This window comes from Cottoperca gobio, unplaced genomic scaffold (assembly GCF_900634415.1).
Source record: "Cottoperca gobio unplaced genomic scaffold, fCotGob3.1 fCotGob3_124arrow_ctg1, whole genome shotgun sequence".
Taxonomy (NCBI): domain Eukaryota; kingdom Metazoa; phylum Chordata; class Actinopteri; order Perciformes; family Bovichtidae; genus Cottoperca; species Cottoperca gobio.
The window spans coordinates 50001-71963 of record NW_021166794.1 but is presented as its reverse complement, the minus strand read 5'-3'; the positions used below and the strand labels follow the sequence as shown (position 1 = coordinate 71963).

General features: G+C 41.7%; 2 protein-coding genes across 2 annotated transcripts; both read left to right on the top strand.

The window, feature by feature from the left end:
• Positions 1–1381: 1381 nt before the first annotated feature.
• On the top strand, positions 1382–5110 carry LOC115004529 (tripartite motif-containing protein 54-like). The gene is made up of 3 exons (XM_029426178.1): positions 1382–1536; positions 2048–2245; positions 4919–5110. The coding sequence occupies exons 1-3, from the start codon at positions 1525–1527 to the stop codon at positions 5102–5104; spliced, it is 396 nt and encodes a 131-aa protein (XP_029282038.1). The 5' UTR covers positions 1382–1524; the 3' UTR covers positions 5105–5110.
• A 1521-nt stretch (positions 5111–6631) lies between these two features.
• tpd52l2b (tpd52 like 2b) lies at positions 6632–19842 on the top strand. The gene is made up of 7 exons (XM_029426161.1): positions 6632–6723; positions 10789–10836; positions 12960–13061; positions 14573–14599; positions 15440–15484; positions 15800–15848; positions 16479–19842. The coding sequence occupies exons 1-7, from the start codon at positions 6632–6634 to the stop codon at positions 16563–16565; spliced, it is 450 nt and encodes a 149-aa protein (XP_029282021.1). The 3' UTR covers positions 16566–19842.
• The last annotated feature ends 2121 nt before the right edge of the window (positions 19843–21963 follow it).

The following is a 21963-nucleotide window of genomic DNA, read 5'->3' as shown; positions in this document are numbered from 1 at the left end:
GGAACACCACAAGGCATTTTATAAGTTCCTGATACATGATTTCATGCATCTCAAACCCTTAGTAAGTAATAAGTTATCCTACATATCATAAAAACTCAGTCACAACCAATTAGCAATTTAGCTAACAACAAACACAACATTGTTAGCTAAATATCCCAGCGATAATTTCCTGCACTGGGATAATATTAAAATATGATGCATATCATAAACACACACGCTGTAATGTAGTTTCTAAGAAAAGATTAGTGTTAATTAATGTATTTGTCAACAACAAAAACTCCTGTTCTGCTCAAACATAATAAATAAAATCTAATAAAACAATTAAAATGATACAAAATATGACTTTAAAGGAGAACTTTTAATTCTTGAAAACACTGGACATTAATAAACACTTAAAAATGAATTGAGCTCATTAGCTTGCAGTAATAAAAGTGTCTCAATGTGAATGTGTTATTTATTAGTAGATATTAAAAGGCTGCAGTTAGCACCTTGAAGAGGACAGTGAGTGTGTGTAACAGTAGAAAGAGCACAGCCTGGCATGGTCTTAATCCGTCCACATACCAACCACTGCCTGATATGGTGTGTGTGTGTGTGTGTGTGTGTGTGTGTGTGTGTGTGTTGGGATCATTTCAGAGGCACTGAGCTGAAACCTGACGCCCCCAAACTTAAATCAGCCCCCCCATGCGTCCTCTCACTCAGACACACATTGCTGTGGATGGTGAGGAAGCTGCGAACACACAAACACAGCAGTCGTTACTTGTGTGGAAAAAGAGGATTGGAGTGAGCGAGAGGGAGGGTGTGTGAGGAGGAGGAGGAGGAGGAGGAGGAGTGAGGAAGAAGTTCTGGGAGGTGAAGAAGGTAGAGAGACTCTGCCTTCATGTGTCAGCGTCACAGGAGCTGAAGAGGACAACTCTGAGTGGAGATCTCACACTGACTCCTGCTTCATTCCTCTCCCCGGATATAAAACGTCGATGGGACTTCTTAACCTCGACTTCTAAATGTGTTTTCAGTGTCAACATCTGTGATTTGTCTCACTGCTTAAGCTGGACATGAAAGGTTTCTCCAAAAGGCAACAAACGTGTGACTGAACTCAAACTGTCTGTCTGCCAGACTGAGTGAGTTGGGTATTTCCAGAATCTGAGACACAGTGTTGCCCTCTGTGGTCTGTCCGGTCAGCAGCTTCATGCAGAACTTACCCAACAAGTCAATGCTGGGTTCTCTGTGCATGTACAACATCAGAGGAGTATTGAGAAACTGACTTTCTTTTAATTAAAACTGGAACAAACTTTCCCATTGGACCTCCGAGAGACACAGCTCAGCCTGCTCGTCCTGCAGGACTCTTTGGTTGTTGCTGCTTCGTTCACAGTCGCAGGATCTCAACTGGATTTGCTCTTTGAGACACAAGCAGGAAGACCAGACACACACGGGAGGAGGAACATTCACTGCCTCCAACCTCCAACCTTTTAATGGCAAACAGAAACAAAGTGGCAACAGACTGAACCCTCGCCGACCGACCGTCAGCAGATGGAGAGGAAGGTGAGAAAACTTCATTGTCTATCTTTCATTGCATTTCTCATACCTCTTATTCTGATAATAATCTGTGAGTTAAATATAAAACTAAAACATTAAAAACACAACTGACCCCCCACTGGGTACGTCATTACAGACACGTGCAGCCAAACTTTATTTAAAATTCTAGTAAGTCAAATTAAGACATTAAAAGATGTCTATTTAATGGAGGGGGGCAGTTATGAAAACATGAAGCTGTGTGACGTTAATGCTGTTACAGTGGGGGAAATATTATATGTTTCCAACCTTAAAGCTACTAGAGTGAGTGAAACAGGATGTAAAAGGATAACCAAACATAAAACAATAAAGTGAATTTGGTAACTAATGATTAGGCTACATGTCTTAAAGTTTGATTTACAAACTTTTCACAGAATTGAGCTGAAACAAATGTTTGCTTGGGAGGAACTCAAACCTACCGTAGGTCTTTAAACCGTTTATTATACAGCTGCGTCCATTCAATCAGTTCTGGTGTCAACAGGAGGAGGTGAAGTTTGTCGGAGCGGCCATGTCTCTGCCGGTGGACCTGAGCTGCCTGCAGGGCGGGGGGGCAGCAGCGCTGTCGACGCTGGAGAAACAGCTGATCTGTCCCATCTGCATGGAGGTCTTCAACAAACCGGTGGTCATCCTGCCCTGCCAGCACAACCTCTGCAGGAAGTGTGCCAACGAGCTGTACCAGGTGTGTGTGTGTGTGTGTGTGTGTGTGTGTGTGTGTGTGTGTGTGTGTGTGTGTGTACTGCAGCGGTGGAAGTAAAAGAAGCAATACGTCACGTGAAAGTCTCACAATCAGCAGCGGGATGTATTTTAAGTATGCAGGTAACAGTGTTCATTAGGCAGCAGAATGTCAGTTATTATTATCTTATTATTATAGAGCTGCAAAGATTAATACATTCATCAGTTTGAGTCCTTATTCTCTGATTCTGGCTTCTTAAATGTGAATACTTTCTGGTTTCTTTCCTCCTCAATGACAGTAAACTGGATGTGTTTGACTTAGCTAATAAGATACTGTTGGGTTTAATCTATTCTAAGTAGCATTAAACAGAAATAGTAAGTAAAGTACAAGAACCTCTAAAGTATGCTAAAGTACAGAACTTTCATACATGTAGGCTACTTAATTACTTTTCACTGCAGGTGCTTAAGTCTCATCACACACCTTTTATACCATGAGGCCGTACTGCATTATTCACAACACACACTGTGAAACACAGAGGTGTGTGTGTGTGTGTGTGTGTGTGTGTGTGTGTGTGTGTGTGTGTGTGTGTGTGTGTGTGTGTGTGTGTGTGTGTGTGTGTGTGTGTGTGGATGGATTAACAGAGTCTAAAATGGGATGTGTGGATGTTTAACTGGTTCATCATGAAAATCACCTGCTGTGACCTATATTTACTGCTATTGTTCAGAGAGTGTGTGTGTGTGTGTGTGTGTGTGTGTGTGTGTGTGTGTGTGTGTGTGTGTGTGTGTGTGTGTGTGTGTGTGTGTGTTTGCTTGCTTTATAACACTTGCTCTTCTGTCTCCTCTCTTTAACGAAAACAAAACTGTCAACCTCATGGGGGCGCTGTGGGGAGATTCAGAGGGTCAGTAAACTCAAATGAATTCTTCCTCTGAGGATCGTGAATGTCTGAAGAAAGTTTAATAGCAATCAATCGTGTGACTGTTGAGATATTTCAGTCTGTACCGAAGACGGAGAGGCCAACATTGCTCTACAGACCGGGGTTATTATCATAAACTTCAACTAAAACTAAAGTGATACTAATAACTGTTACCTGACATCTGTAGTTTCAATACTCCAAAACCTGATCTCACATAGGACTCACATGCACACCAAACACACACTTTACATGCATGTTCATGTGTCTTCGTGTGTGTGTGTGTGTGTGTGTGTGTGTGTGTGTGCGGTATGTGAGATGGAAACCTAATAGACTCCTCTTTAACTATCATGCTCATGTTCGTGACCTTTGACACTGAGAAGTAGAGGAACACACATTAGACTCTCTGAACATCCTGCTGTGAACTCTGATAATGTGCCGTACTGTCATGGCCGACATGATTGTGAAACACGTATTGAATTGCGTTCTTTGTGGTATTAAAAAGGTCTCAACAAGTGTGAAATGTAACTTAATGAAGCCTGCAGAAACCCTGCTGAAGAAGACTCATGTGTTGCCATATTTAGTGAAGATAATGAACAGCTGGAAAGTGTTTGAGGAGCTTCTGTGAACGTTTTGATCATTTCCTTTGTCTGGAAAATGGAGCCGCTTTTGACGATATAAATTCCAACTCTTTGTACGGCAGCGCTCTGAGTCCTGTGTTTGTCTCTCCACCGGCTGATGCCTCCGTCAGGCCCGGCAGCAGCTGAAGCTTATTAAAGGGCACTATTTCAGGACGCGTTACACGTCCTCTAACCTTCCCTCTCTGCTCCTCCGTCCACTTCTACACGTCGATCTGTCTTCGCACTAACTCTCTGTTCTCTAAACGCTTTTCCACTTCTGCTCAGTTTTCTCTTGTGATCTGTGTGAACTGTTGATCTGCTGGAAACTAAATCCTACAGCTGAAAGCCTCGGATAGTTACATCACCCAACATCTCCCAAATTCAGAAATGGCCAGTTGTTACATTACAGTTTGTTTACATATTAACAAATCAGCTGAAGGTGCTGATTGTTTTTGCTTTGGATGGATGCGAGCTGCTTCCAGACTTTGTGCTAAGCTAAGCTAACACACTTTCATTAATGTATTATTTAAATCTCAGGAAGAGAGGTGAGGAATCTCCAAAATAAATACAATTAAATAAAATGAAACAAAATAAAATAAAATAAATAAAATAAAATAAAATAAAATAAAATAAAATAAAATAAAATAAAATAAAATAAAATAAAATAAAATAAAATAAAATAAAATAAACAAGGTTCCTTTTTAGTCATAATTAAATTAAGAATGTACAGCACTATATCACTTTGGCAATCTAGAATAATTCATTGGTGTGTGTGTGTGTGTGTGTGTGTGTGTGTGTGTGTGTGTGTGTGTGTGTGTGTGTGTGTGTGTGTGTGTGTGTGTGTGTGTGCGCGTGCGTGCGTGCGTGCGTGCGTGTGTGTGTGATGCATGCTGGATGGTGAACAGGGGATTTTCTGTTCTTGTTTTCTCCCAGTTGTCCGTCCTGAACCAGCTCTGACTTCCCCAGAGAGACATTTAAAACATGTTATTCCACCGTTGACCCCGACGGAGATTAAAACTGTGGCTAGTAATTCCCAGCATGCAGCTGTGTTGTAAGACAGAAAACGTCCAACTGTTGGGTGCTGACGGGCAGTCGTGGCGATGTGAAGAGAAGCTATGAATAATTACATTGTGACTTCTCTGTGTGCAGCCCTCCCTGTTCCAGGCTCGCACCACCATGACGGTGAGCAGCGGTCGTTTCCGATGTCCGTCCTGCAAACAGGAAGTGGTGCTGGATCGCCACGGTGTCTACGGCCTGCAGCGGAACCTGCTGGTGGAGAACATCATCGACGTCTACAAACAGGAAGTCAGCAACAACAGCAAGGCCACAAGGTGAAGAGAGACTCTATAGAATATGAAATATACTTCCACACAAGTGCTCCCCTCTGAAAGTTCTTTAAGAGATGTTGAGAGTGTGCGTTCGTAGTTTAGACTGTAGACTTTATGACTTTGTATGAATGTTTTTCTACATAAAATAATGAATATATTCGGGTGTAAGTCCTTTGGAATCACCAACATTTTGTATGATTTAATAACTAAATACAATTACATTTGTTTTGGCATCTTTACGTGTTATGTGCATATGATTGCATGCAGGAAGTCGAGGCTGTTTGGGACATAACCTGCAAGAGCAATCTTTTTATTGTGCTAAATAAATGGCTGTGTGTGTGTGTGTGTGTGTTACTTGCTAAGCAACTTTTTCTTGTATATTATTTTCTATAATTCTGGCTTGATGTGGTTCTCATTTCCAAAAGTGACCCTCAGCTAAATAATTATGTAACAAAAAAATACTAATAATAAATAAATCATATAGACAATGATAATAAATAATGATAATCGTGCTGAATCCAGGATATAATGAATGATGTATAATTATTATTATTACTCTCTCTCTCTCTCTCTCTCTCTCTCTCGCTCTCCTCTCTCTCTCTCTCTCTCTCTCTCTCTCTCTCTCTCTCTCTGTCTCTCTCTCTCTCTCTCTCTCTCTCTCTCTCTCTCTCTCTGTCTCTCTCTCTCTCTGTCTCTCTCTCTCTCTGTCTCTCTCTCTCTGCTCACTCTCTCTCTTCTCTCTCTCTCTCTCTCTCTCTCTCTCCTCTCTGTCTCTCTCTCTCTCTCTCTCTCTCTCTCACTCTCTCTGTCTCTCTGTCTCTCTCTCTCTCTCTCTCTCTCTCTCTCTCTCTCTCTCTCTCTCTCTCTCTCTCTCTCTGTCCTGTCTGTTAGTACTGCATCGTCTGCAAAAGAGAAAATCTAATTGAATTATAAAAGCTATGAGTTACACGGGTAGTTCAGGGGTGTGGGGGATTCCACACTCTCTACATTTTATGTTATTATAATAAAAATAAGTTCTTAATAAATATTATTTGAATCGTCTTTTATCCTGCTGGAGTGAAACACTTTCCGTCCCATTGACTTCATTTTGTGTGGTTTTATTCAGTGTTTCCACACATTTCATTTTCTTTATCTGTCTTCTTAATGATTTAATTAATTGTGTTCTTCCCATTGAAATAATCTGCAGACATATGTGTATTTACACTGTACTGTGAGTGTCTCTCCCCTGTGTCATGATCCTGCTGTTGTGTCTTCAGATATCTGTCTGCCTCGGCCACTTTGGATGACATTTCCCGCTCTGAAGCGTGGTGACCCCTTTCTCTTTTGTGTTCTTGTTTTTGATTTTTAGATGAGCGAAGGTTTCTTTAAGTTTGAATTTCCTTATCCATCCTTTCCTTATGTTTTCCTTTTTCGGTGATGGTGATGGTGTTCGTGGCCGTCGGAAGACTCCCAAAATGCCTTTAAAGAACGAGTTCCACATTTCATCCTTCCTCCAGATATTCCACTGCTTATGCTTCAGTGTGGAAGGTCTGACATGTTGGACACAGTTGTGGCGTCGGTCCTCCACACCAGATTATCTCCAAATGATATTCGCTCCTCCGCTGTGAACCATCTGCTGAACGTGATGTGTGTTTGGGTGGATAGCTGATCAGGATATTGGCTTTTTGTGTGTGTGTGGCCAGTGGGGGGGTGTTTTATGCCAGTTTGGATGTATTTGAGTGGGTGCTTATGTGCGTATTTCTAAGCCTTTTTCTGTAATGGAGGTATTTGTGAGTTTAACCTGCCGACCTTCTTAATCCAGTAACACTGGTGGATCCAGACGAGGCAACTTCCCAGCTAGTATCCACTCACCTGGAAAAGTAGTGCAACATTTTGGGGAATACTTATTACTAATATTGTCTTTTACAGAGACTGTTGTCTTTAGTTTAAGGACTGAGGAGAGCCATGCTAGTTGGTTCCCTGTTCTGTCGGGTGTGTTTTGAACTTCTAATCACTTAGTTTGTAGAAAAGCAAAATTCTTTCAATTCATATTGTGAGTTCAATACCAGGGCTGCCACCATCGAGCCCCTGAGCAAGGCACGTAGCCCAGAGTTGTCCAGGAGGACTGTGCCTGTAGTCGCTCTCACTGTACTGCTCTGGATAAAATCCAAGATTGGCTTTAATTTAACACCAAAAATACATTTTTTTTGAAAAAAACCCAAAATGTTGAGAATAAATGTAACATTTCAAGATTAGAGTCAACTTTTGAGATTACATCAAACTACTAGCGTTGGTGCGTATACGGAAAGTTCAACTTCATTTTCGAAATGCAAAATAAAATCTAAATGTTCCTTTTCTTTAGCTAAGCCTGGCCCTCATCCTCCTTTATTATAGGTTTCAGATCAAATGTAGAACGTTTAAAACATACAAACCATTAGACGGTTGCATGTTCATCGTCTGAAAGCTAATGTTTGTATTGTGATGCTGAACCACACCCTGAGAGTGTTTGAGTGTGCCATCGTGCACTCTCTTTCATTGCACGTAAATATTCAGACGCTCACCATCAGCCCTTCGGCTCCAGTGGGACGTGCTGAAATACATCTGCCATTAACCCTGATGGGCTTCTCTCTGTGCGTCTCTACTTCTCTACATCTTCTTACATCCTGTAGCTGCTAAGGATTCTGTTTGTTTTGGTAAATGATCGTAAGCTGTCGAATTCAGAAACATGTTAATACTAATTATTGGGAGGTGAACACTTCTTCATTTGTGTTGGAGCAGACAGTAATTTAGTTTGTCTTTTGTTCTGTTCGCTGTGGTCAAATGTTTTGGTCTAAAAGAGAAGGTAACACCTTACATTTAGCCATTGTGTGTATTTCGCCTAGTGATGTAATATCCTCAGCAGGTGACGACAAATACTTCCCGCTAATATTGAACTCTTTTGTACATTGTTCGGCACATTTCATGGCACCAGCTTGTTGAACTGGGATTCTGTTTCTCCCTTAGAGACGAAGAAACAAGTAAAGGAGACGCGTAGACCTGTTTCTATTCAAAGTGCTGGGAAACAAATACAGCAGTGAAGTCGTGTTCGCACACACGGTGCAACGTGCCGACGCTGGTGTGTATCAGCTGTACAGTGAGCAGCATTGTGCTGGTGCTGTCAGGGTATAGAGGCTGGCCTTGTTGGAGCGGAGCCGTCTCCTGGTGGTGTACTGGTATTGTAGTATCTGTTGGTGTACTGGTGGTGTAGTATCTGTCGGTGTACTGGTATTGTAGTATCTGTTGGTGTACTGGTATTGTAGTATCTGTCGGTGTACTGGTATTGTAGTATCTATTAGTGTACTGGTATTGTAGTATCTGTCGGTGTACTGGTATTGTAGTATCTGTCGGTGTACTGGTATTGTAGTATCTGTCGGTGTACTGGTATTGTAGTATCTGTTGGTGTACTGGTATTGTAGTATCTGTTGGTGTACTGGTATTGTAGTATCTGTTGGTGTACTGGTATTGTAGTATCTGTCGGTGTACTGGTATTGTAGTATCTGTTGGTGTACTGGTATTGTAGTATCTGTTAGTGTACTGGTATTGTAGTATCTGTTAGTGTACTGGTATTGTAGTATCTGTTAGTGTACTGGTATTGTAGTATCTGTCGGTGTACTGGTATTGTAGTATCTGTCGGTGTACTGGTATTGTAGTATCTATTAGTGTACTGGTATTGTAGTATCTGTCGGTGTACTGGTATTGTAGTATCTGTCGGTGTACTGGTATTGTAGTATCTGTCGGTGTACTGGTATTGTAGTATCTGTTGGTGTACTGGTATTGTAGTATCTGTTGGTGTACTGGTATTGTAGTATCTGTTGGTGTACTGGTATTGTAGTATCTGTCGGTGTACTGGTATTGTAGTATCTGTTGGTGTACTGGTATTGTAGTATCTGTTAGTGTACTGGTATTGTAGTATCTGTTAGTGTACTGGTATTGTAGTATCTGTCGGTGTACTGGTATTGTAGTATCTGTCGGTGTACTGGTATTGTAGTATCTGTCGGTGTACTGGTATTGTAGTATCTGTCGGTGTACTGGTATTGTAGTATCTGTCGGTGTACTGGTATTGTAGTATCTGTTGGTGTACTGGTATTGTAGTATCTGTTGGTGTACTGGTATTATAGTATCTGTTGGTGTACTGGTATTGTAGTATCTGTCGGTGTACTGGTATTGTAGTATCTGTTGGTGTACTGGTATTATAGTATCTGTTGGTGGGTTAGGGTTAGGGATGTTAAGTAATCGTTTAAACGTTATCCAACAATAAGATTTTTTACCTATTAATGCTATCAGTAAAACAAATATGTATGTAAAAAAAACCCTTAAAGGTCAGGCCACCTTAAGTGAGCTGGAGTCGTTGCTAACTTAGCAACTTATATTCAGATCAAACTTTATTTATACAGCCCATAATTACAAATTTGCCTCAGGGATCTCTAAACTTCCCAAGAAATGTTGTTCACAAACATTAGTACGTCAAAATATGCCTCCTGTATTCTGTCTGCACACGAGCTGAAAAGCAATTCCACACCTCTGGAATGTGGTCGGGCCGTTCTCCTTCAGTGGGAAGTCTTCTTTTCTAAACTGTGTCACTTAAATCTAATGTTCACGCTGTTTACTCTGCTGGGTGAGACTGTCAGGGTTGGGATCAGGAGTCTTATGACCACCAGTGTTCAAAGCCTCCACCTAATATATGTATCGGTAGACTTCCCGTCATTCTTGTGTTGTGTTTGCTGTGTGAGCTTATCTGCTCTTCAAACACACTTCTCTTTTTCTGTATACCGTACAGGTGGGACTCTGTGCATGTGTGTGTGAAACTTGCTTTTTACTTAATCATAAATATGCTGTGCTATCTGGTGTTTGGTCTGTTAACCTGTTTGGTGTTTGAGAGTTACGATGGGACACTAATGCACAACGTTGTTCAGCTTTTAGCTTTAAACGCACAATTAGCTGAATGCCGCTGCCTGTAGTACGTAGTCAGAAGAATGTTGCTGCAGCGGTGTGACCTTAGACTTGTATTAGGTGGTTACATCTGGGTTTGGCTTGTGAGTTGTGACACCTTTTTAAAATATGATGCCATGTTACCCCATTTGAGTTATTTACTTCCTCAAAAAGTAAACCTCTATTGTTCAGTGGAGGGAGGAAGCACTGGTTGTTACAGTAGGAAGATATCACTTCACATATGTATGCCTGTAGAGCTGTACAGATGGGTTAGTGTTGTGTGGCTATGCTTCACATGTTGCACAGGGAGTCTGTGTTTAGAGCACCTTCTTAAGAACTGAATGAATGCGCTTGCATACTGTTATGTGTTATTAGTACTGCATCGTCTGCAAAAGAGAAAATCTAATTGAATTATAAAAGCTATAGAGTTACACGGGTAGTTCAGGGGTGTGGGGGATTCCACACTCTACATTTTATGTTATTATAATAAAAATAAGCTTCTTAAATAAATATTATTTTGAATCGTCTTTTATCCTGCTGGAGTGTAAACACTTTCCGTCCCATTGACTTCATTTTGTGTGGTTTATATTCAGTGTTCCTACACATTTCATTTTCTTTATCTGTCTTCTTAATGATTTAATTAATTGTGTTCTTCCCATTGAAATAATCTGCAGACATATGTGTATTTACACTGTACTGTGAGTGTCTCTCCCCTGTGTCATGATCCTGCTGTTGTGTCTTCAGATATCTGTCTGCCTCGGCCACTTTGGATGACATTTCCCGCTCTGAAGCGTGAGTTGACCCCTTTCTCTTTTGTGTTCTTGTTTTTGATTTTGTAGATGAGCGAAGGTTTCTTTAAGTTTGAATTTCCTTATCCATCCTTTCCCTTATGTTTTCCTTTTACGGTGATGGTGATGGTGTTCGTGGCCGTCGGAAGACTCCCAAACATGCCTTTAAAGACGAGTTCCACATTTCATCCTTCCTCCAGATATTCCACTGCTTATGCTTCAGTGTGGAAGGTCTGACATGTTGGACACAGTTGTGTGCGTCGGTCCTCCACACCAGATTATCTCCAAAATGATATTCGCTCCTCCGCTGTGAACCATCTGCTGAGACGTGATGTGTGTTTGGGTGGATCAGCTGATCAGGATATTGGCTTTTTGTGTGTGTGTGGCCAGTGAGGGGGTGTTTTATGCCAGTTTGGATGTATTTGAGTGGGTGCTTATGTGCGTATTTCTAAGCCTTTTTCTGTAATGGAGGTATTTGAGTTTAACCTGCCGACCTTCTTAATCCCAGTAACACTGGTGGATTCCCAGACGAGGCAACTTCCCAGCTAGTATCCACTCACCTGGAAAAGTAGTGCAACATTTTGGGGAATACTTATTACTAATATTGTCTTTTACAGAGACTGTTGTCTTTAGTTTAAGGACTGAGGAGAGCCATGCTAGTTGTTTCCCTGCTTCTGTCGGTGTGTTTTTGAACTTCTAATCACTTAGTTTGTAGAAAAAGCAAAGAATTCTTTCAATTCATATTGTGAGTTCAATACCAGGGCTGCCACCATCGAGCCCCTGAGCAAGGCACGTAGCCCAGAGTTGCTCCAGGAGGACTGTGCCTGTAGTCGCTTCACTGTACTGCTCTGGATAAAATCCAAGATTGGCTTTAATTTAACACCAAAAATACATTTTTTTTGAAAATAAACCCAAAATGTTGAGAATAAATGTAACATTTCAAGATTAGAGTCAAACTTTTGAGATTACATCAAACTACTAGCGTTGGTGCGTATACGGAAAGTTCAACTTCATTTTCGAAATGCAAAATAAAATCTAAATGTTCCTTTTCTTTAGCTAAGCCTGGCCCTCATCCTCCTTTATTATAGGTTTCAGATCAAATGTAGAACGTTTAAAACATACAAACCATTAGACGGTTGCATGTTCATCGTCTGAAAGCTAATGTTTGTATTGTGATGCTTGAACCACACCCTGAGAGTGTTTGAGTGTGCCATCGTGCACTCTCTTTCATTGCACGTAAATATTCAGACGCTCACCATCAAGCCCTTCGGCTCCAGTGGGACGTGCTGAAATACATCTGCCATTAACCCTGATGGGCTTCTCTCTGTGCGTCTCTACTTCTCTAACTCTTCTTACATCCTGTAGCTGCTAAGGATTCTGTTTGTTTTGGTAAATGATCGTAAGCTGTCGAATTCAGAAACATGTTAATACTAATTATTGGGAGGTGAACACTTCTTCATTTGTGTTGGAGCAGTAATTTAGTTTGTTCTTTTGTTCCTGTTCGCTGTGGTCAAATGTTTTGGTCTAATCTCTCTCTCTCTCTCTCTCTCTGTCTCTCTCTCTCTCTGTCTCTCTCTGTCTCTCTCTGTCTCTCTCTGTCTCTGTCTCTCTGTCTCTCTGTCTCTCTCTCTGTCTCTCTCTCTGTCTCTCTCTCTGTCTCTCTCTGTCTCTGTCTCTCTGTCTCTCTGTCTCTCTGTCTCTCTCTCTGTCTCTCTCTCTGTCTCTCTCTCTGTCTCTCTCTCTGTCTCTCTCTGTCTCTGTCTCTCTGTCTCTCTGTCTCTCTGTCTCTCTCTCTGTCTCTCTGTCTCTCTGTGTCTCTGTCTCTGTCTCTGTCTCTCTCTGTCTCTCTCTCTCTGTCTCCCCCCCATCCATCCATCTTTTTTCTGTTTTGTTTCTATCTGCTCGCTGTCTGTCATTGTTTCTTTCCTCTCACCATCCTCCTCCCTTCTTTCTCCATGCCCCTCTTGTCTGCTTCTTTTTCCCCCATAATTTTTTTACCAACTCACATTTTCTTTTCATTCCTCTCCAACTGTCTGTCCTCCTCATTCACCCTTTCTTTTCTCCGGTGTTCTCTTTCCATTCTTGTGTTCCCCCCCCCCCCCTCTCCGTCCCTCCTCCTCTCTGCAGATACAAGAAGACTCAGGAGACTCTTTCCCAGGCGGGACAGAAGACCAGTGCGGCTTTCACCACAGTGGGCACAGTCATCAGCAAGAGACTGGGCGACATGAGGTATGATGCAGCAGCGCCAAAATGGCCGACACTCTGGCAAGGCTACAAGAACAAATGAGCAGAGTGGACTGTGTTTATATATTAAAAAAACCAAACGTCACATATTCAATAATCCAAAATCCCTTTTAGCTTTTTGACGAGGGAACCAGGGCGACGCTAACTTCAGAGTTGACCTACACAAAGATGTCCTCCCTGCAACAGTCGTAGCAATCGGCTGAACATTCGGTGACTGTCCTCTGCTCTCTTTTTCTTGTGGCGCTGAATTCTCCTCACGCTGACCAGTGATCAGCGTCTCATCGCTTTCTCTCCTCGAACCTCGACTAGTTCTGTGACTAATGTGCAGAACTGACCTTAGACCCTAGTGTCTCTTAAAGTTACATTTCTTTTAACAGCTTTATAGCCTGAAATGTAGTTTCACTAACTCAAGGGGGGGGTTCAATGTGAACATTACACTACATCTTTTGGCATCAAATACATTAATAAAGTAAAGATACATTGGTATATCTGGGAAGTAAAATCTATATGTGAGCCACTTTGCTTTAATATATTTGTACCATCTCCTTTAATGTAGACGACGATCACACTTTGTAGAGGTCTTGTATTGTATAAGTTAAGTTTAGCGACAAAGCATCACGTGTGAGTAACCCCTTCACATCTAACCTCTTCGATGGCTCCCTGTTGACTTGCATAACCGTCCGTAATTATATTAATGTTTTCCATCTCACCACCCACATGGATATTTGCTGTGTGTGTGTGTGTGTGTGTGTGTGTGTGTGTGTGTGTGTGTGTGTGTGAAGAAGTGATGCATGGCTGCCCGAGTGTGTATCTGGTTAGATCTGTGGCTTCTCCTACAGTTTGCCTCACTAACATTATAATTCAGCAGTCAACTAGTTCCCTGCATGTTGCACGTTCGTCCACCTCCAGTCTGATAGATCTTGTGTTCTCCCCGTTGTGCTCCTGGATACAGTTTTCAGTGCGGGCCGTGTTACTTACACAGGTCACTGGAACTGTGCATTAAAATGTCTGTAATTTGATTTAATGTAAATTCTCAAATAGTGGCCTTTTATTACCTCGGCTGCAGAAAGAGCCCGATCTTTCTTTGGGACAGAAACTGGCCCCCCTGTTGCCAACTTCATGCAAACTCAAAACGGCCTCCTTGTTTACCTGTAAGCAGTATAAAACGTCGATGTTAAGCCACGTGTTGCTGGCCACACGTAATTCCACCTTGTCTCATGACAAATGAAGGTGATCTTAAAGTAACTTTGTGTCACAGTTGCATTCGATAAGTGAGTCCTCCAACAGGATCTGTTGGATCATGAAATAAATCCACATTAGTGTTAGCTCTTCGTTACACAGCAAACGCTTCCCTGCTGCGCTTCTTCCTGATTTCCCTGCTGATCCCGGATGTTGTCCCCGTCCACTGTTGATTTGTGTCCTGATGCTTTTGGCTCATGCTCTCTTCTTCTTCTTCTTCTTCTTCTTTTTAATTGCTGCCTTGGTTTGACCCGCAGAGCTCTACCTTTCTCTAATTCCTTTAGGTAAGACTAACACGTCCAGTGAGAGAGACCACAATCATGTGGACTGAACTGTCATATGAATCTTTTTATTCATCTTTGAGGTTAAGCTTCCCCCTCAATCTGCTTTATTCTGTATTATTTTATTCCCTTAGCCTGAATGTATGTTGTCCCCAGAAGATATATGTTTACAGCAGACTTTAACAGCATGGCTTTGCTGTTAATTAAACACAAGTTCTTTACACGTCACATTTTAGCATCGTTACTACGTCATTAATGATGAACACTTACCAAACCTGCCGGGTCACATTACGCCTCCAAACAGGAAGAGGGCGCTGTCTTCAGATAGTTGTTGCACTCTTTATTTTATGTTGGTTCTGTAAAAAAGAAACATTTTCTGAGGAAATTGTAACTGGTTTTAGTCTGAGATGTTAGATTTGACTATTACACTTATTTAAAAGTAGTTCCTCACTATTTGTTTATTATGGGAAGCTTTCACGTGTTGTTAATGTAAGCAGTGATAATAAACATTTTGTATTTGTGCACTCAGCTGAGCACTAACTCAAATAATATTCAGGTGCATCAACTGAACGTTGCTTCTATAATTAATGCCAGACGTTTATTTTAATATTAATTTATAGGAAACTATGGGACCCATAAAACAAAGTGTTTCCAACATCGGTTTCTTCCTGAAATTTAGAGAATTTAAAACAAATTGGCACCAAATCATCAGCGTTTTCATTACATGTGAAAGAGAAATGAAGCTGGAGTCGAGCGCTAACTTTAACGTGTGTGTGTGTGTGTGTGTGTTTGCTTGCTTTATAACACTTGCTCTTCTGTCTCCTCTCTTTAACGCTTACAAAGTAGCAACTATTCCATTCGCCACTCGATAAGTATGCCCGCCATGAGGTAAAGTAACACACACAGCTGCTCATGTACTGCTTCACTGTTACACACATTCCTTCTACCTGTGGTACCGTACTACCGCACCGCTGCCATCTGTCTAAATGTTTCTCTGTTGATGTCTAAGCTTGTTACGATTCTGCTTCCTCGGACACATTTCTTAACTGTGAGATCTTTTAAGTTGAGTAAAGGTATACGGAGGCTGCAGAGAAGCAGAAAGTAATCACTTAGAAGTCCCTCGTGTGAAGTTTATCATTCGTATTGACCAGCTGGAGTCACGTGTGTGTTGTGTGAATGTAACTTCATGTCTCTGTTTTGCAGAAACTCTGCAACCTTCAAATCATTTGAGGATAGAGTGGGAAACCTGAAGGTGAGCGGAGAGTAGATGCACCTCAGGCCTTAATGTGACGTATGTACGTGTTTATGTCTGTCTTTGTTTTATCAGCTTTTATTCTATATTCTTTTAGTAGCATTTAATATCCCTCAATTATTACCAAGTTGACTTTTTGTAAAGATTGTAAGATGAAGCTAAAAGACTTTTATATTATTTGTTTGTGTCCACATTGCATGCGAACCCTAAAGCTGCCAGCTGGTCGTCAGCGTGCGGCTTTAACAGACTTTTATACCAACAAAGGATTCAATACTTGTGGTTGTTATAGGCATTTAAATGTTAAAGTTAAATACATTGCTTGCTGTAGATATAAAGATATATAATTGTGTAAACGTAATGTTTTTGCAGTATCTTTGACGTTAACTATTTAAATGTGAAGATGAAGTTTTCTACATTGTTTTAAGTATCTTCAAGTGTTCGTTCTGTCTGGTTTTACTTTTCCTAAAACCTACTCGGATATGTTTTAATGGATTTTGGGACGCGCTGATGGATTTCAGATGTAATCAAAGTGCCCCCCCCCCCCGACAGGAAACAGAAACTGTGATGAGTCAGCATGTGAGCGCTGACGATCAATAACACTCTGGTCTGTTTCCTCTCTCGTCTCCTCAGTATAAGGTTGTCGGCCCCAGAGGGAACGGAGAGGCCGTCGGCTCCCCCACTGACACCACCCCCACTCAGGAGAACCCGCCTTTCTGAATGCCTCCCTCCTCCTCATCCTCTGCCTCCTCCTTTCTGCCACCTTCCTCACGACCTGAGACTGTACTGTTATCACCTCACATCGCAGACCTTTGACCCTCCACCTCACCGACTCGCCACCGCTCACTTTGCCCCGAGGTCTGTAAACGCAGACGGGCGGCGCCGAAGGACTCGTGGGTTTGGGAGGAGCTTTCCTATCGCTGCTGGTCCCACGGCCTCCATTCTGCTGTTGAGGAAAAGGAAAATGTTTTGTTGATGTCTAAACCTGAATAATTTACAGACCTTGCTTTGTTACATCGTCACCCCCTGCCTCTACCTCGTCCCTCGTCAGACTCGCACCCCTTTGTTTGTCCAAATAAGTTAACACTCGCCAAGCACCTTTTTTAAAACGGGTCGTTACTGTTTCGGTAAATCACCTGGCTTAAGAAAAGGCTTACAAGAGGCATTATTAAACTAAATGAGACTTCACATTTAATTCTGGGATCAGGGTTGGTTAAGATAAAGGGACTCTGCAGGTGGTGCGTTCATGGCCCAACTCAAGAGCAGGAGATCTGCAGACTGAGGGTGGACGAGCATTTTAAGGGCATAAGCAAGATGGTGGTTAATACTTCTCCTATATTCTGTCCTGTTTCTGACTGCTATCATATACTTATTGAATCATGCATTCACACTGTGAGCACATGTCACCACAGTACCCCCCCCCCCCTTCACAGCCCACGGTGTGAACGCAGGCTACACTCGCAGGTTAGCTGTTTGACTGGAGCACATCTGGCCCCTCTTAGACCCTCTCACTGCTACATGCTTGTGCATATCTCATCTCAGTTGTACCATACAAACCATGCAAAGAAGAAAACACCCCCAGGATGTAAAAACAGAAGAAAAAAACAACCTTAAACCATTTTGTATTACAAACTATTTTACACTGCTTTGCATAATGTTTTTACATAACTTTTATCAATATGTATAAATATATATGAATAAATATATTGTCCCTGGTGCTGCCGAATGGCAGTGATCAGGTCGGGGGGTTCAGGAGAAAGCAGGGGGAGGCTCGACAAACTTAAACAAACACTAAAGGTCAGTTTCACACACGTTGTTGTCTGTCAGGGTTTTTCTTCTTTAAAGTACATTTGTGGTCTAAAAAAAAAGTTGTGTTTGTGAAACTGACTCATTTCTGAGCCGCGTCGTTTTGTTCCCGTCTCCATCGGAGGAAACGCATCAAACTGGTTTCATCTGACAAACTGGATCTGGATGGATTCAGCATGTTCAATGTTTTGAAACCACTTTGACTGTTCGGGTCCGACTGCTGGTTCCTTCCTGTTCGCACAGAAGTCGATGTGAGGCGACGCTGTGTACACTACCTGGTGAAGGTCAACGCTTCTCTATCGGCCTTCTTCACCTTCAGTGGGTCACCTGTTGTTATTCGTTAGCCTTCAGTGGGTCACCTGTTGTTATACGTTAGCCTTCAGTGGGTCACCTGTTGTTATACGTTAGCCTTCAGTGGGTCACCTGTTGTTATTCGTTAGCCTTCAGTGGGTCACCTGTTGTTATACGTTAGCCTTCAGTGGGTCACCTGTTGTTATACGTTAGCCTTCAGTGGGTCACCTGTTGTTATACGTTAGCCTTCAGTGGGTCACCTGTTGTTATACGTTAGCCTTCAGTGGGTCACCTGTTGTTATACGTTAGCCTTCAGTGGGTCACCTGTTGTTATACGTTAGCCTTCAGTGGGTCACCTGTTGTTATACGTTAGCTGGTAATTATTGTTTTTTCCTCGTTTTCTTTTTTTATTGTACATACTGGTTGGCATGAAGGAAGGGGAGTTGGCATGATTTAGAGTCCGACTGGCCACAAAATGTGTCATGAAAACCTCTCTGCCAACAACCCCTTGATGCACTCCTGTCAACACACTAAATGCCCCGATCTCACACACACACACACACACACGCGCTGCATGAAGCCAAACTAACACTTTTTGTACCGACTCACTGTTGCTCTTATTGTTGTGCAGCTGTAGTGATAAAACAGAAGCGCTTACAAACATCATGGCCACGTGTGTCACCTGAACATGAATATAAGAAGGTTGTTTGTTGATAAAGTTGCCGATACAAAGGCAACATGGTCTCTGGTGGTTTGACTAAAATGGTACACTACTGTTAGTAATAATTTCCCGGCCAAAAACACACAAACTCTTTGAGAAATTGCCAAAATTGTCTTAAAATGTTGGTCAATCTTGAGTTGCTCTTGCGGATGTTCATGGTCAAATTTCCTCGCGGCACTGAAGGTGTTTCAATGTTGCCAAAAAATCTTTTTCACCCATTAAAACTACGAAATGTTTCTGTTGTGTTCTGGCTCCGCGTCCGTGCAGTGTCTCGGAGCATCGTGGGTGTTTTTATTGAGGCCGGAGAAAAGGGTCATTATGAGTTGTTAGAAACCCTAAATGTTTTTAAATGATGAAGCCAGAACGTCCCAGCTGGTAGAACACAACGGTGTAACACAGGTTGCTCTCGTGACGGAGCTGGGCTTCAAAGAACAAACATTAAATGGAAATACACACCGCTTACAAACTAAAGTTCCCGGCTTCAAACCCTCTGCCCGTGTGTCATAAGAGTATTTTCTTGTTTTGTGTTGGTCGTTAATATATTCCTGTTCGGGTCCCTGTTGGCGTCCCTTCTGTGACGAGAGGTGGACTTTTAGAGATTTGTTATTTGTACAAATACTTTGCCATCAATTTAAAAACAAGTTGCCAATATTTAAATATCTGTTACAGAAGTCTTTCTTTCCGCCTCTGAATCTCTAAACTTTCTGCTTCGCCAAGATAAAAACTTATATGCACACTTCAAGAAATATTAATCTCAAGTCGTTCAGAATTTACTCCTAAAATCATATTTTTCTCTCACGCGAGTCGTTCCCTCGTGCTTGATCTTTGTAGGGCGATGATCTCGCGCTGTACCAGGAAAATACCATTTTAATTTGTGAATGAAATGACTTGTTAAGATGGACCTTTCTTTTTTGCGGTGTAGCTGTCGCCTGTTTAAAGCTGCCGTTGTGGGAGACTGGCGGAGGGAAAAGGATGATGTACTTTTGTTTTGGGTGCCAATGGGAGCGTGCTCAGAGGCTGGACGACAGTAGAGTACCTATAGCTTTATGTTCGTCCTGGGCCTAGCTGATGTAGAATATCGAAAGGGATCAGATTTGGAAGATTATGGTGAAATAAATAAAACATTATTTGGTTTTGTTGTATATGTTTGGATATCAATAAAGCATTCCTTTAAATGAATGAGTGGTGTTTGGTCAGTATGTTCATCTGCTGCTCTGGAGGTCTGCTAAAGGTCGCAAAGTTTACAAATGATATACATTTTAATTTGATTATTAATACGACCAACGCTAGGATCTGAGTTGGTCCATAAGATCTCCTTATTATTAATTAACTAGCTTCTCTTTTATGCACTAAAACCAAAACTCAACCAGACAATATGCACTATTCTTTTTCTGTATTTTGTTTTCGGTTCATATTTTATTTAAGAAGTTAATGTTATAGCTGTTTTAAAAACTTAAATAATTGGAAAACTATTAAATCAATAGCTGGAAGTAAAAATGTGATGGAGCTTCCACCTTGTATCGTCAAAGACTCTTCTAATCTCTGACGAGGCAGAAGTGCTTGGTGGTTTTAGTGAACATTTTATTGCCTCTGGTTCCTTGTTTGAATCTCAGAACATACCTCAAGGAGCCCCCGCTCGCTCTGAAGGTCGTGTCTGGCCGGGTCAACCCTTTACTTTGAATCCAGTAACGGTCTCAGAGGTGCATAAAGCCATTAAAGGTTTAGACACAATAAAATCAGCAGCCAGATAACGTGGAGCCAGACTGTTCAAAGTTAGCAGCTGAGTTCCTCGCCTCGCCCCTGGCCTGTCTTTTCAATCAATCCCTGGAGACAAACGAAATTCCCCTTATTTGGAAATCTGCTTTTGTTCTCCCGCTGTTGAAAGGAGGTGACCCCACCCTCCTAAACAACTACAGACCCACCTCCAAACTGTCTTAAATAAAGTGCTGGAATCTTTGGTAAGTCAACAACTAAAGGACTTTTTAAAGACTAATATTATTTTATCTGACCTTCAATCTGTTTTTTTTGAAAACACACAGCACAACAACGGCCGCCTTAAAGTAGTAAATGATTTTATGAAGTTCTTAGACAATAGAGAACATTGTGCAGCACTTTGTATTGACTTATCCAAGGCTTTTACAGTAGATCATGCCTTAGTGTCACAAAGACTACAGTATAGGTCTCTCAGATCAAGCTGTCTGTTGGTTTGAGAACTATTTATCAGGCAGATCACAGTGTGTGCGGTTAATGTATCCAAGGGTGTGCCACAGGGATCGGTTGTAGGACCATTGTTATTTATCATTTATATAAATAATCTTAATCACAATGTTTTAAAGGCAAATTTCCATTGTTATGCTGATGACACAGTAATTTACTGCTCTGCGTCCTCCCCACATCAGGCTCTTTGTCAGCTCCAGACTGCTTTTAACATTGTACAATGTAATTTGTGTGATTTGAAACTTGTTTTAAATGCTGGAAAGACGAAGCTCATGATGATCTCGAAAGCTAAAACCAAACACTTGAACCTCCCTCCTATCACCACTTCACAGGGTTCTGAGACTGAATCTGTGTCTCAGTTCAGATATCTTGTTATTATCATTGACGATTCTCTTTCTGTTAAATCTCACATTTTAGAACTTTTGAAATATTTAAGACTAAAATTAGGTTTTTATTTAGAAACAAGTCCTGTTTTTCTTTGGAGGCCAGAAAGAGATGAGTCTCTGCAACGTCTCTGTGCTGGACTATGGAGATGGTGTTTATATGAATGCATCGTCTCAGTGCCTCAGCTCTCTGGAAACCGTCGACCACGGGGCACTGAGATTCATAACAAGCCTCAAAACCCTGACGCACCACTGCACCTTATATGCTCGTGTTGGATGGTCTGACCACCCGTAGACTGAAACACTGCACATCCTTATTTATAAAGCTATTCTTGGTGCTCTTCCACAATACCTAAGGATCTACATTAGTAGGAAATGTAGTGGACCGTATCGGCTTCGCTCCGAGGACTTGTTTCTTCTAACTGTCCCAAACGTCCGTACAGAACTTGGGAAAAGGGCTTTAAGTTACGCAGCTCCGGCTGCCTGGAACCAGCTGCAGAATGATCTGAAACTCAGAGAGCTGGTCTCTCTAACAGACTTAAAGCGACTCTTAAAGACACTGAAGCAGACGGCTGTGTCTGTAAATGCTTTAATTAATGTTGTGATTGTGACTGTTTAATGTCTGTAACTGTGCTGCTGCCTGTCTCGTCCAGGACACTCTTGAAAAAGAGATTTTTAATCTCAATGAGACCTATCCTGG